This window comes from Telopea speciosissima, chromosome 3 (assembly GCF_018873765.1).
Source record: "Telopea speciosissima isolate NSW1024214 ecotype Mountain lineage chromosome 3, Tspe_v1, whole genome shotgun sequence".
Classification (NCBI taxonomy): Eukaryota; Viridiplantae; Streptophyta; class Magnoliopsida; order Proteales; family Proteaceae; genus Telopea; species Telopea speciosissima.
Window position 1 is genome coordinate 64,914,223 of NC_057918.1, and position 14,726 is coordinate 64,928,948.

Here is a 14,726-nt window from a genome sequence, read left to right on the forward strand (position 1 = left end):
GGACGATTTATGACCTAATCTCCTCATTTTTTATTTTACCTAATCTACAGACCTTTGATCAGATTTTTCAAAATTTTGACTTAATGTGACTTTGGGCCATACGTTACAGTCAAAACCTGATTTTTCAACTATGGTACTTGGGAAGGATAAAGCAATCGCTGTTGTTTTTCTCCAATGTGGGACCAATATCCTAGGTTATGTTGGAAACTAAGACAAAAAGGGGAAACAATTCAAAAAAAAATTTGAAATTATGAAGAGAAAAACTTTTGAGAAAAGCCAATTCCCCGATTATATTCTCTTTTGCTTTGAAAAAGTGGAAACTTCACGGTATAAATCACGAATCGATTGAAAACTTTACTAATTTCCTTGCGATTTCGACTGACGGACTGTGGATTGCTGAGGAGGACGAACTTGAAGAACACGGGAGAGAGGTAAAAAATTCAAAATGGCGGTGGCAGGTTTGTACAGGCGACTTCTTCCCTCTCCTCCTGCTATCGAATTCGCTTCATCCGAAGGAAAGGTTTGTTTTCTTTGCTTCAATATTCTCTGTATTTCAATTTCCAACCCATACGTTGCTAATGCAACTTTCTATTAGTTGTTGGCTTCTTTTTTTTTTGTTCTCCATAACAAGAATGAGAGTTCTATGAAATTTTGATCGTAGGGAAACTGCAGTGGACCTCTTGCTATGATTATTGTTTTGTTGTTTGGACAATTGTTTTTCTTTCACAAAATTTTAATCCGTAACTTTATTGTATTTACCCTTTTCTGGGTTTGGGGGGTGGGGGATTGTTTCAGTTTGACATTGTACTTACCTCCTGTTGAGAAGGTTTTTTTGTCTGGAAACCACTAGATCAATCTCAAACAAGTTGGTGCTGTGATTGAGGCTTTCACCTTCGTATTGCTTGCCCAGAACTGTTTTAACTCTATGCACTTCGACATCCCTAACTGTTTAAATTTACGCACTTGAGCAGTTTCTGTGGTGCTTTCTGACATTGTGAATGGAATTTATGCAAGACCCAAGAAGATCGTTTTCCATATTTTCATGTTTGGGAGTTGGGACCCCTTTGCAAATGGTCCTGGTCATTAAAACATGCATGTGACATGTGTTAAGTGATCTTGCTTGCCCCATCTGCAGCTTTTTTGTGACTAACAACACATATTTACAAAGTTTTGTATGTATTGTGAGAGGGAAGGGGAGGGGAAATGTTCACTAAAAACATTAAATGATTTTACAAGTGACAAGTGTAGGGAAGATATTTATCAAGTTAAAGAAAAAGAAAAAAAAAATACCCAATTGCTTTCTTTTGCTTCAGTCACAGAATATCAAATGAATCTGACATGTAAAACTGAGGGAAGTGAGTGAATCAATCATGTAAGAATCTCGATTTCCTTTCTAATGAAGTTTGTTATCTAAAAAAATAAATAGATCATTAGATTTAAGATTTAAACCTCGGGGCTTAGTTCTTGTGCATTTGGTGGTCTTAATGCATTGCCCTTCATAAAACATATTACAATTGTGCAGCAAAGATGCACCCCTTTGTATAAAAGATAATTCTTTCCCCCATAAATCTGGGAATTTTTATGCAATTTCAGGATGGTACATTCATATGGACTTCTGTAGATATTTTTGTTTTAGGGTACCTTGGGATCCCTTGTTTTGATTTCTTTTATCCACACTCCTCTTGTCATGTCTCCAAAATTGCAGCAACTCTTCATTGAAGCCCTTCAAGGTGGACACATGGAAGGATTCTACAAGTTGATTTCATACTTCCAAACACAATCAGAACCTGCATATTGTGGACTGGCCAGCCTCTCCATGGTATTGAATGCTCTTGCCATTGATCCTGGAAGAAAATGGAAAGGTAACACTCCAAAACTATTACGTCTTTTGAATTTGGTGGTTGTATGAATTTGTTTTAAGAGGCCCTGTCTATGAAGAATGAGAATTTGAAAGATCTCTATTGTAAGCGTGTAACTTCTTTGCATGACCGTCAAATGAATATTCAGTTCACCATGTTCTTTAATTTCTTATTCACTCCATTTCATTATTTCCGTGGTTGTAGCCTTTTTCCAATTATTTTTATTGTACTTCTCTAACTGTATTATTTTATTGCCACAAAGACGAATGATTATTTTCACATTCCCTTGCATTTTCCTTATGTTAGTGATTATATATTAAAAGAGCTGATTGGAGGGCAACGATCCATGTAGCCGACTTCATTTAGGTGGGATATTCCTGAGTTTCTGTCGATGTTGTTGTGCTATTGTCTTTTTACTATTATTTTTAATTTATCATCTTTGCAAGGGTCCATATAGCTGACCTCATTTATTGGGATAAGGCTGAGTTGTTGTTGTAGTAGTAGTAGTGACTATATATTAATGTATGAAAAGTTTGAAAAACTTGAAACCTTGCAGACCTGCTCCCCAGGAAGGTAAACCCTAAATAATGTGGGTGGTGGAGTGATGCTAGGGGAGAGGGGAAATCTGAGAAGAACTCAGAGTTGTAGGGGAGAGAGGAACGCATAAAAAGGGGGGGGGGGAAGCTCGCACACGTCACACAGGCTACAGCCACACAAATTCAACTTCAATTCATTCTCAATCTAACCTTGCTAGTTACAACCATGTATTTAAAGACTCAAACAACCCATAATCCTAATCGAAATCTAGAACATATAAATCCAAATAATAAATAAAACCAAAAAAGACTCGTACGGAAACTTCTACAAGACACCCAAGGTAAATAAACTATGAATATCCTACTAGATCCAAAAACTCAAAGTGGGCCCGGTTCATCTCCACTTGGATACCGGGTTGGTCCAACAAAAAAAAGAGAGGTGGGATTCATCTTTGGTCTCCTATCAACAGCTGGATGACTTACCACCAAGCCAAGGGTGGGACCCAACTATAATCTAATTAAAAGTCATTACTACTGATAATAATTGATATGAAGAGTTGGACCAAATTCAAGTTGAAAGAATCTGATTCAAAAAACACTATTCTAATAGGAGTAGCCGCAGATTGAAAGTTCATTGATGCGTGAAATTGATTGAAGAATCAATGAGTAATTGAACTAAACATCAACGAACTCATCAGTTCAGTGAAGCAGTTGACAACTTATGAAAGAACTAAGCTGAGATTTGGTTAGAATTCATAGACAGCAGGAGCAGCGACCAGTAATAAATTTAGCAGATGAAGATAACAATAATAACCCAGAAAAGCCTAGCCACAGTCTAGGAATACCAATATACTTGCAGGGTCTCAAGAATAAATTTCATAAATCCTAAAAAACCTGTTTAACCCTATCTTTCCTAATTGACCTGTTTGCCATGGAATGGGTGCATGTGGTGGATATATTGTCTGGTGACTGTTTCAGCTGAGTTTTTTCTTTTCTGCTGGCATGGGTGCTGGGAGGAAGCTGATTAGTGATTACATTGAAGGGCAGACCATTGAACTAAAGGAAGTTTTGTGTAAGGCCTGTCTTGCCTTTTGTATGATTGTGAGCAGATGAAGATTCCAGTAATAGGGTGGATCCCAGATGCCTTTGCTGAGGCTGATTGGAGAAATAAATTTGAAAGACTGTTCTTAATGACTTACAAAAGAATCGATAGAATGGTTTTTGACAGAAAGGGAGAGGGATTTTTGCTTCTGCTGTTGTCAAATCTAGGACAGGTAGAAGCTGTTTGTTCTGATCCCTTGGAAGTGACCAAACTGGTCCTTCTTGTCCTGTTTCTAATGATTTAGGTTTCTTATGACCGTTTACTGATTCAAGGGACTATATGACCCAACCTCATCCTACAGGTGTCCCTGGTTACCTAGGAAAATTTGTTAGGTGTCTTCCATGCTTAATGGGTTGGGGCCAAATTGGGTGTACCAATATCTAATACGTTTTGAGTGTGGTATATGCTTCAAATTTGACTCATTTCAATTCTAAATTCTTGGAGGAATTGGGAAATGATCAAAGTGGTCGGTTGGGTTATTTATTTATTTATTTTTTGTAGGGGGGGGGGTGTGTAGGGTGCAATTCCTTAAACGGTCTTCTACTTACAACTCAGCATGCTGGTTCTTCTCCAGAATTACTGTGTTATTGTTTTCATTCATGGGCAGTATTTACATTTTATTTTAATGATTTATCTAACAGGACCTTGGAGATGGTTTGATGAATCTATGCTAGACTGTTGTGAGCCCTTAGAAAAGATTAAATCTGAAGGCATCACATTTGGGAAGGTTGCATGTTTGGCCCAATGTGCTGGCGCTAAAGTTGAAGCTTTTCGCACAAACCATACCACCATCGGTGATTTTCGTAAATATGTAATGTCATGTACTTCTTCTGAAGATTGTCATGTGATCACTTCATACCATCGAGCACCTTTCAAACAGGTATGGAGCACAATTTATTCAGCAGTGAATCCAGTTGTATTTTTATTTAGCATAAACTTTTCATAGTTTCTGGGAAGGAGTTATTTGTGGCAATAACTTAAATTGATTATCCAAGGGAAGGATGACGGACTAGGGCTATGAGGATCACCAATGTTTTCTTGATCCTGTGTTTTGTTGCTACTGTACCTTTGTCTGTTACATATTGGTTTAGTGGTTGGAAAAATCTAATTGTGTTCATCCACTGGTATCTTAGCTGAAGGAAATATACTTCATTAAAATTCATCTACAACCCTTTTGTTCACTAAAATCTATGACTGGTTTATGTGGCGACTTTAAGAAATGTCATAGCCGTTGCTCATTCCTTTAGAATTGTGAGTATTAAAGTTCAATGTATTGTGTAATTTGGTTGTTATAAGCAACTATTAGCTTTGGTAATACGTGAATGCAGCTAGCTTTGTAAAAATAAAGGTTTTATCTTTATTAACATGTTAATCTTGGATACATTTGGTCTTTTGGTGCGTCTGCTTCTGGTTTACCAAGTTTTCAAACTCATCAGTTTCTGATATTTCTTTTCTTTTCATCTGATAATGATTAAATCTTTTATGTTTAGCAGCTATAAAGTTTTTGATAGGTTAAATTCAACATGACCAGTTGGCCATCAAATTGATTTCTCCGTGATTACTCTTTTTGAGAACCTTGATAAAGTTTACATTTACTGCAGAGATCTAGATAATCAGTATCGTCATCCATCTCCATTCCCTCCCCCTTTTATTTTCTCCAAAGGACACCTTCATTCCTAATGTCCCTTTTAAATTAATGTTAAATAACAAATCCGTGTCCTAGAAATGATTGCCAATCGTGCGCTTAAAGCTCAGCAGGAAAGGGATGATCACTAGACTGATTTACCCTTTCATATGTCTCCCATCCAGTTAAAATATGTATATGTTGATGTATACATTGATGCTGCCCCTTCCATAATAGTTCGAGCTTTTAGGTGAAACGGTAGCGAACATGGTATCAGAGCAGGAAGGTCAAGTGTTAGACTCCTAGGAAGTGCATCGGGAGAGTTACACCACGTGAGCTCCATGTGCAACGACCATGGGATCTTGGCCTGCATGTGCGGGGGACTGTTGATGTAGACATTGACACTGCCCTTCCCTAATAGTTTGAGCTTTTAGGTGAAATGGTAGCGAACAGTATATAGTTCTGTGGTTAGACGAGTGTAAAAATGATTTCCCAACCTTTGAGCTTATTGACATGAACATCACTTGTGGACGTGGGTCTTTACATTAGTGATGGTAATTTCCCTGGCTTGCTCTGGTTTGTTAAAAGAAGTCATAACTATCCTTTTCCTTTTCTTTTAACTTCCTGTATTTTGTTTGAGTACTGTGGAACCATTTAATGTTATTCACTAGAAAGGGTACACTATTCTGGATGATATTGTCATCTCAGGTCCGATATTCAATTTAAGCTCCCATTTATGAATTGAAAGGCTACATTTGAATTATATCTTTCATTTTGATGTCTTGGCTTTTGTAGATATGGTCAGTGACTAAGTGTTAACTGTGGAGGTTTATTATGAGTTGTTGCATCATATGATTTGGGTAATTGTGATTTTTAGGAGACTATCCTTTGATCTATGAATTAAACTTTTGTCTTTGGTATATTTCTAGACTCTCATATATGGTTCTCATCTTCTCTTCATACCTTTTCGCAAGTTTAATTGTAAGAGAGTTCTCTAGACAGGGACTGGTCATTTTTCACCTATTGGTGGTTATCATGCTGGAACGGACATGGCACTGATTTTGGATGTGGCACGCTTTAAGTATCCTCCTCACTGGGTTCCACTTACACTTCTTTGGGAAGCCATGGATATTGTTGATGAAGCAACGGGACAGCGTAGAGGGTATGAGTTTCTTTTTGTTTCTAAATTTAATATTTTTCCCAAATAGATTGATGGGGCTTTGGTCCATTGTGATATACTTTCCAGATGAATAGTATATATAATACAGCTAGTTCAGAGATGCTTTTTTCCTGCCTTCCTATCTCCTTTTTCCCTCTTTGTCAATGGTGAATTATAATATTTTTGATGAAAAACCCCTACATGACAATACGAATTAGGAGAAGTTGGTCTATCAGTAGTAGATCTTCAAAATTAGTACCTTGAGAAGTCCATATAAGATGTTCTAAATCACCAATTGAACCGGAAAATTGTATCATATTTTGCCAGGAATTATTTTTTCTTCACAAGTCGAGGTCAGAAATAAATAAAGGCCCACTATACTATACAAGCCCAAAGACCACTATACAAGAGAATGGAAAAATTATATTATACAAAAGATGTCCTCCATTTACAACTAATGTCGCATCCTTTTTTGTCCACAATTCCTGTGTAATTGAAACCCAAAATAGCAATCGTCTCCTTTCCTTGCTAACCACCAATATACAGGTTCTTCTGTTCAGTTATTATTTATTTTAACCAAATTGTTCAGGCTACCACAAACTGGGATAAACTTCTATTGTTTCTTCCTTGTTTACCAAAATAAGAGTTTCTTAAGTTCCAGAATAAAGTGGACAGATCAGCTGGAAATATTGTAGAAGTAAAAAAAAATAGGAAGCGGGGGATTGCACACCCTCACCCAGTAGTAGAACAGAATGCTCTCCAATCACTGCCATGTGGCAGTTCAAGTGAGGCTGAAATTCTGTGTAAAGGTGCACTCCAAGGTCCTCTATTCACATGTCAAGTTTCAGCCCAATCTGAGTTTGCCATGTGTCAAAACAAGGTAATGAAAAAATCAGAGACTGCCTCAGGGTGCATGACATACCTGGGAGGGTATGCCTACATATGAGAGGTTATATTGAATCTCGGCCTGAACTTTGATATGTGGCCAATCCACATAATTTCCTACCATTTAACAGTCAGAATTGCGATATGACTCTTCCATGTGGCAAAAAACAGACGTTGTGCTGATATACTTCTGGGTGAGGGCATGCTGGAATATTTTCTCATCCAAAAAAAAATAAAAATCCATATAGTAAAAAGAGTCGCAAACTATGGAATATTTTTGTTTGTTTGCTGCTATTTCTCTGTGTCTATTTCTACAGGATTGTATTGTAATAGTTGTATATATTTGGTCCAGGGCAGCTTTGCATGGAAATGACCCTCGTTTTTATTCTAGTTTGTGGTCTTGTCTTGTTGCTTGAAATCAGTCTCATTACGTTCGATTTCCATTTTTTTTTTTTCAGGTTTATGCTAATTTCAAGGGTTCACAGAGCATCATCATTGCTTTATACCCTGGTAAGGTCTCCCCAGGTAGTTTGCAATGTTGGAATGAGATGCAATTAATGCAGATATGATCAACTATGTGGTTTTGTGTTTTGTTTCGCTAATTGTGTTGTAATCAAGTTGCATTTCTTTTATTTTCTTATTTCTTGTACACCAATTTAGAAAGAACTTATAGCTATGTAAGGTGATTGAATACACAGAAATGTTGTAGAAGAAGAGCAGCATTCTTTTTTATCTTCTATTTTGTGGCAGGTTTTCTTCCTTTGTTTTAATCCACTTGGTCCCGTTATTGGAAAAATGAGAATTTTTTTATTATTCCCTGTAGTACATTTATTTCAGCTATTATACGCCCAACCACAATAGTGTCATATTAAAAATTACAGTTGTTGGTAAACAGAGAAGTTTTACATATGTTTTTTCTTAATTGCAATTTTGTCTATGGTCCCAAAATCCAAACAGGGGAAAGGCTATTTTGCCTGGATCCTTGACACTTATGCTCTTGGTAACTCTTGGTTAGGAATCAAAGTAAAATGCACCAAATTGTGGTGGACAGTTTCTGGAAGAAATGAGCAAAGAGGGATGAAAATCAAAATATTATAAATGGAAATTATTTGCCCATATCATCTTTCTCTTGGAAGCACCATAGTATGCATCCATATGTGCATACATGATACATGCTTTATGCTTACCATCACGCTTTGTAATAAACATATGACAATATCTGCAGTAAAATACTATCCTTACTTTTATGAGTGGATGCTTTAAATTGTCTTGAATGTTGCACTGTGGTGTTGTAACAATTAATCCTAACCATGAAACATTGGCAGAGCTGTAAACATGATAGTTGGATTGGCATGTCGAAGTACCTAATTGATGATGTATCTGTCCTCCTGAAGTCGAAAGATATAAAAGATGTTCAGAAGCTTCTTTCTGTTGTATTCACATCACTTCCTGCCAATTTTGGAGAGTTCATCAAGTGGGTTGCAGAGGTTCGGAGACAAGAGGATGGGGGTTCGAGTTTAAGCACAGAGGAGAAAGAAAGGCTTGCTGTAAAGGTCGTGTATAGCTTTTAAAGTTAATTCACTTAATAAATGAGGGAATTTCTTCATTTTTCGTTTCTTGTTTCAAACAATCTATTTCTCAATCATTTTCAGATCCAGTATTGATGAAAACATTTTGGGTTTCAGGAAGAAATACTGAAACAAGTACATGAAACTGAACTCTTCAAACATGTGACAGAATGGCTGTCTTCTGCAAACTTGTGTTGCCAAAACCTGCAAGCTTTTATAAAAAATGACACGTTGCCTGAAATTGCGGCAAATGTCTGTTGCCAAGGGGCAGAGCTTTTGACAGGGAAGTCTGGCTCAGACAGATTCTGCTGTCGAGCCACATGTGTGAAATGGTTGAAGGCTGAGGGTGACATGCCCGTTACGGTGGTTTGTGGTACAGTGGAGACAGGTAGTGGAGAACAAAGTGTGGATGTGCTGGTTCCTTCATCACCAGAAAAGCAGAGGATTTGCTGCGGTTCTAGTCCTGGCAGTCACATTCCAACAAACAATGATCTTCTAACAGTATTGTTACTGGCCTTGCCTCCACAGACATGGTCTAATATCAAAGAAGAGAAGTTGTTGCAGGAAATTAATGGCCTTGTTTCAACGGACAATCTCCCCCTTTTGCTGCAAGAAGAGGTAGTTTATTTCCATGTTTTTATCTTTTAAGTGCAATTTGAACATTGAGAATCCAGATGGTCGCGTACCATTTTAGTTTTTACATTGAATCAGTTGAATGGATAAATATCATCGTAGTTTCAGGTTTATCTCAGCTTGGCTTGTGTCAATCTCTTTGGTTCTAATTAGTAACTGCATGACGTTCTCGTACCATGATATGCATGTGGGGATTCTCTGTTCACTGTTGACATTATACTCAAAGAGCTGATTCACTTTACATGGTGTGATTGACTTTACTTAGTGCTAGGAATAATTCCTGTGAAGTTGAGGGCTCCTGGAGCACCCATCCAGTGGCTTGTGCTGAGCTTGCTGTAGTCCTGGCTCAAGCCCATAGTACTTTTAGTGGGTTCGGAAGGTTTCTTCTCTTTCAGCCCTCTCGAGTGCATTTTCTAGGTGTTAAGAATTTCTGCAAGCAAATCATGATCTCATTGATTCTTGGAGCCTGATGAATTCAGCTGCGGGATTTTTATTGGAGAAATTGATACAGATAGCTGTGATCTCATTGTTTCCGATGCCATTGCAGGTGCTGCATCTGAGAAGACAACTCTATTTCCTCAAGAGATGTCAAGATAAAAGGGTAGATGAAGATCTTGGAACACTCTCCTAATATCCTTCTTATTGCTTCCACAACCCTCTCCCCGGGGGGGGGGGGGGGAGCTCTCTTTTCTCATCACCATTTCTTTTCTCAATATGGAGCATGACAAATGTGTAATAGTTTAAGGAATTTTTGCTAGAAGCAATGCCAGGATTTCTCCAAAATAGATATCATCATTAATTTTGGACTACTGGTATTTGTGTTTCCACTGTCTTTAACCTAAAATTCTGTGAAATGTACTGATGATTATGCCTTCTCTGAATGGTCTGCCATGTATTGAACCTTCTTACTAAATCTTGCCCAAAGTTAACCTGTTGAATGCATGGTTTAAAAAATCGGAATTGAATCAGTCGAAACAGCCGAATAGTATCAGAGTCCGACTGATTCCTGTCAGTTCCCGGCCGATTCTGACTGATTCGAACTGGAATTGATTACCGAGTTTTGAAACCCTGGTTGAGTGTGACATATAGTTTAATTGCTTTGGGCTAAAACTTAAAACACAATTTAAGGACTACATTTTGAGATTAAGCTGGATTTGGATCCTTTCCAGCACGGGGTGGGTGGGGATCTTTCAATGAGGTCTCTCAATTTGACACGTGTGCTGGAGAGATCCAAGGGCTGCTGTATCTCGTGCTTTCCAGTCTCTCTCTCCAATCCCTCCCAAATTTTTATTCGAAAGCTATTAATATTGTTCTGTTTTTATTAATTCTTAATTTGTTTTTGGGTATCGGCAAAAAACCAATCGGAAGGGCAGCCCTCTCATGTGCTCTCCCAATTAATCTCTCCCCAGTTTCTCTTATTTTTAATTCTAAAGCTATCAATTTTGTTGTCTTTTTTATTATTTAATAATTATTATTATTATTATTAGAGTAACTATCATCCCCCTTCCCTCTAAGTATCCATAACATCAAACCCTTCTCTCGGGTTTTGACTAATGATAATGCCCTCCCCTACTTTTGAAAGATTCTATCACACGTACCTTAACCGTTAAAAAACACCATTAAGTGATGATGTGGCATTTACAAATTTTCTAAAATCCCATAATACCCTTAAACCCCTTTTGACACTACTCATCCATAATTATTATTTTTTTTTCAAAATATAAAACCTAGTAGGACCCACATCATCGTCCCTTCCTCTTCTTCTTCTTCTTCCTCTGCAACCCCACCGGCCTCTAGCGCTCCCCGCCCCACTTGCAACCCAACCCCATGGCCACACCCGAATGACCTTCTCTGAGATATTCACAGCCCCTGGAATAAACGCTAAGAACTGCATAGTTTTACTCCCACAAAAAGGCATAGAAAACCAGTACAAGAGTTTCTCTTAAGATGGATGGCATTGGGCACACAGCACTGACATATTGGAATCACATAGGTAACCATGAATTGACTCCCTCTAGGGTGTTCTCTAAGAGGTCATACCTAAATGATATGTTGTCTTAGAAAACTTAAACAAGCATTGTTATAGTTGGTATATAATAGAGGGACCTGGCTCTCCTCCAGTCGTGGCGAGAGCTAGAGGATCCAACCCAGCAAAAACAGGGCGGAGGGGGGGGGGGTTGGTCATTTCATAGGGGACCCACATGTGAAATGACCCAAACACTCTTTGTTTTGTTGGGCTGGATACTCCAGCTCCCACCACGGCTGAGGGCCGAATTGATAATAGAGCAGTGCCTAGTAAGATCTCTTATTTTCTTTGTATAGGTGTTAATTTTGGTTGCTAGTTATAGGGACTCCTATGATTTGTACCAAGCTTACTGATGAATGTCCTTAACACCTGTTTGGTGCCAATAAGGGTTTTGTCTAAATATGGAGTTTCTTTGGTCATGTCTTTGAATTAAGTCCCAAATCTTGGGTAATCAACTGGTTGGAGCTAGATAGAGCCTTTGGTTTAATCTTGTAGGTAAAACTATGCAAGTTGCTTGCTGTGTAAGGTTATTCTTCTTTCTTTTATTACTTGGAGAATTTGACAAGAATGGAACTATTGAAGATTGGAGGGTAACATTAATTCACAAGAATTTTGCATCTTTCATGGTAACAAAATGGAAAAAGAAATTTGTTTCTTGAAGCCAAGTAGGATCCATATTCCTATAAAATTACAAAATTTGAACACTCTAGGTCTTTCCCCTATAATTGTTCAGAAGAGTTTTAATAACACTTGTTGGCTCAAACCAGAGATGCTGTTTTTCAAAGTCAATGCACATAACATGCTAGAGGGGAAAGGGGGGATGAGACAAATAGTTCTAGCATACTCAATATAGATATTAGCTCCATTTTCCGTTTTAATATTTTTAAGGGTGAAGCAATCATTTTTCTTTTATTAGTGTGGGATGATGAATTATCTTTTATGAATGATTTGAGATAAAGTTAAATAATGCCAAATATGTAGTTTGTATTCCTTTTTTTAAGTTCTTCATAGACCCCAAGAGTACATCAAATTTTTCCAAAGGAAAATACGAAAATAAAAAGAAAATATGAACTACTTCTTTATATACTCGATTACTTCTTTATTGCGCTTCTCTACTTCTTTTGTTTCGATTTCGTTTCAATGTATTCCATAGGCTCTAAATGTAGTAGCTGATGCTCTGGCTCGAAAGGCCTTGTCTATCATGTGTATGATAGATTGGCCATGTTCCATTCCGTGTCTTCTTTATTTGTTTGTCTAAAGCTATAGGTTGTTCACATGGCTCTTTTATTCTATAAATTCCTATCTTACCAAAAAAAAAAAAAAAAAAAAAAAATATACAAAATTCTTCTCAACGATAAAATAGTAAGAGGACATTCCCAGCATAGTATAACTGCAAAAGAAAAAGCCTCAGTGATCAGCTAAACATAATTGAATTGTCTTACATTTATCATTAAATATAGTAACCATTACATAAATGATTATGTTGGCAAAAAAATTTATTTAGCCATTGTTTATCATTTGTTTATAAGTTATTCATGCATAATACTATCATTAGAAATCTTGTTAGTTGTTCTTATAAATGATAATTTACATTGCATAAAAGATTCAATGCATAGTTCCATGAGGCGACACAAGTTTTACCATGTTAGAAAAAGTAATTAAGATGGTTTCATTAGATCGATGTAACCTACCTGCCAAATGAACATGTAAAAGGAAAATGCTGATGAATTGTTCATAACATCAACAGATCTAGAACGAACCCATAGAGCTAAAGCAAGCAAACCATGTCCTGCTACCTACATGCAATGAAACACCACATTGCATCAATTACAAATAATTAGCTTGGATGCAATATTTTTTAACATGTGTATAGACATGAGTAGAGAAGCGATCCATTAATTAAAGTGGTAGGGGTAAGTTACATACAGAGACAGACTTGCTGAATAAAGTAGATGCAGAAGAAGCTCCTACTATGGTAGCAATTCCATATTCTATTAAAAGGACATTGATGCCAAGAAAAAATGCCTGTTCAAATGAGTAGCAAACTTGTTAGGTCGATTTTATTTTTTATTTCATATTCATTACATAGGAAAAATTTACTTTTACAAAACATAGATGAGCAAAGAAATAAACCAATGAATAAGAGCAGATGATAGAACATTTTATTTTGATTGATATGGTTAGATAAACTAATTAGAAACTTACATTGGTTTAAATTTATTTTGGTAAAGTACACCTCCCCAAATTTAACATAAGCAAGCAAGAGTTGGGTTACAACCAATTTCTCATGTGTTAGACATTAAGCACGAATCTATGCTCGGACACAGATTTACCAACTGCATTTGTGCTCTCAAATAAAATATATTGATACTATTTAAAAAAAGGGAGAGAGAATGCTACTTGGTCGCGTGGCCCCTGGGCAATGGGAGCGCACACCCAAACATTGAATATGGGGGGAGGGGTGGTCATTTCACCATCCATGTGTCTGGGCGTAGGGGGCATGACCAAGCAGTCTTGTTTTTCCCTTAAAAAAAAAATCCAATAACCAATAATAATAATAATAATACGATCTCAAAATACCTATACTAGAGGTTATTGTTTAAGGACATGGGAACTTGTTCAAATAATCTATTTTTCAGTTTTCTTCCCTATCTGTCCTTCTTCCACAACTTATTTGAAATCTCTTAAATGATTGGTGGTAATTTTATTCTCTACTTTAATTAAAAAAATGTACATATATTTCATCATAGTCTTATGGTCATTAATTTTGCAAGAGGTTATTTCATACTTATATATACTTGGAATAGAAGCAAGAGTTTCCACTTACTTTTTTTCTTCCGAGTTCAGTGCTGAAAGTTTGTATGCCATTCACTTTGTCTCCTTCTGTATCTGGTATGTCCTGTTTAATGCAAAAAAATGGTATCATATAAAAAAATGATTTTCAAAATTTAATATCCTAATGATTGAATAATAATATTCTATTGAATATTGTAAGGCATTTTATATATGTAAACATATAAAAGAGATGCATAGGAATAAGACTCTTCTTGCTATTTGCAACACCTAACATGAAAACTTGTTATCTTTTTTTCTAATAATCAAAATTTTTTCATTAATTATTGATCGGCTTCATTTTAAGGTTTTCCTTTTAGTTTGGTTTTAGATATCTTAATCGGGAGGAACTTATATATGAGAGTTTTAAAGGAAGGGAGAAGATTTAAAGTTAAATAAGTCATATTTTCTTTTCATTTATCAATAAAATTGCTTCAAATATATCCTAAGCTTTAAGCTATTCTTGTTGAAAAATTAAAATGAAATAGCACAATATAATCAC

At 36.6% G+C, this 14,726-nt stretch overlaps 2 protein-coding genes across 3 annotated transcripts in view; one reads left to right on the forward strand and one right to left on the reverse strand.

The window, feature by feature from the left end:
- Positions 1 to 357: 357 nt before the first annotated feature.
- Positions 358 to 10,029, forward strand: LOC122656950 (glutathione gamma-glutamylcysteinyltransferase 1-like). Of its 2 annotated transcripts, none has more exons than XM_043851655.1 (8): positions 358 to 520; positions 1,706 to 1,862; positions 4,139 to 4,377; positions 6,120 to 6,283; positions 7,624 to 7,675; positions 8,491 to 8,718; positions 8,851 to 9,351; positions 9,914 to 10,029. In XM_043851655.1, the coding sequence occupies exons 1-8, from the start codon at positions 446 to 448 to the stop codon at positions 9,995 to 9,997; spliced, it is 1,500 nt and encodes a 499-aa protein (XP_043707590.1). In that variant the 5' UTR covers positions 358 to 445; the 3' UTR covers positions 9,998 to 10,029. The 2 variants fall into 2 exon arrangements, with proteins under 2 accessions (XP_043707590.1, XP_043707591.1); XM_043851656.1 differs by lacking the exons at positions 358 to 520; positions 1,706 to 1,862 and adding exons at positions 1,344 to 1,355; positions 3,962 to 3,963.
- A 2,705-nt stretch (positions 10,030 to 12,734) lies between these two features.
- The window catches only part of LOC122654634 (homogentisate geranylgeranyltransferase-like), an 84,285-nt gene continuing 82,293 nt past the window's right edge, over positions 12,735 to 14,726 (reverse strand). Inside the window, exons 10-11 of the mRNA XM_043848820.1 lie at positions 13,084 to 13,188; positions 12,735 to 12,782 (exon numbers count right to left, since the gene is read on the reverse strand). Coding sequence (XP_043704755.1) covers positions 12,741 to 12,782; positions 13,084 to 13,188 — 147 coding nt within the window. The 3' untranslated portion in view covers positions 12,735 to 12,740. The remainder of the gene's footprint in view (positions 12,783 to 13,083; positions 13,189 to 14,726) is intronic.

Coding starts and splice junctions, on each gene's coding strand:
- LOC122656950 (XM_043851655.1), top strand. CDS start 446: ATGGCGGTGGCAGGTTTGTACAGGCGACTTCTTCCCTCTCCTCCTGCT. Junction 4,378..6,119: donor ATCGAGCACCTTTCAAACAG/GTATGGAGCACA, acceptor AGAGTTCTCTAG/ACAGGGACTGGTCATTTTTC. Junction 6,284..7,623: donor GCAACGGGACAGCGTAGAGG/GTATGAGTTTCT, acceptor TTTTTTTTTCAG/GTTTATGCTAATTTCAAGGG.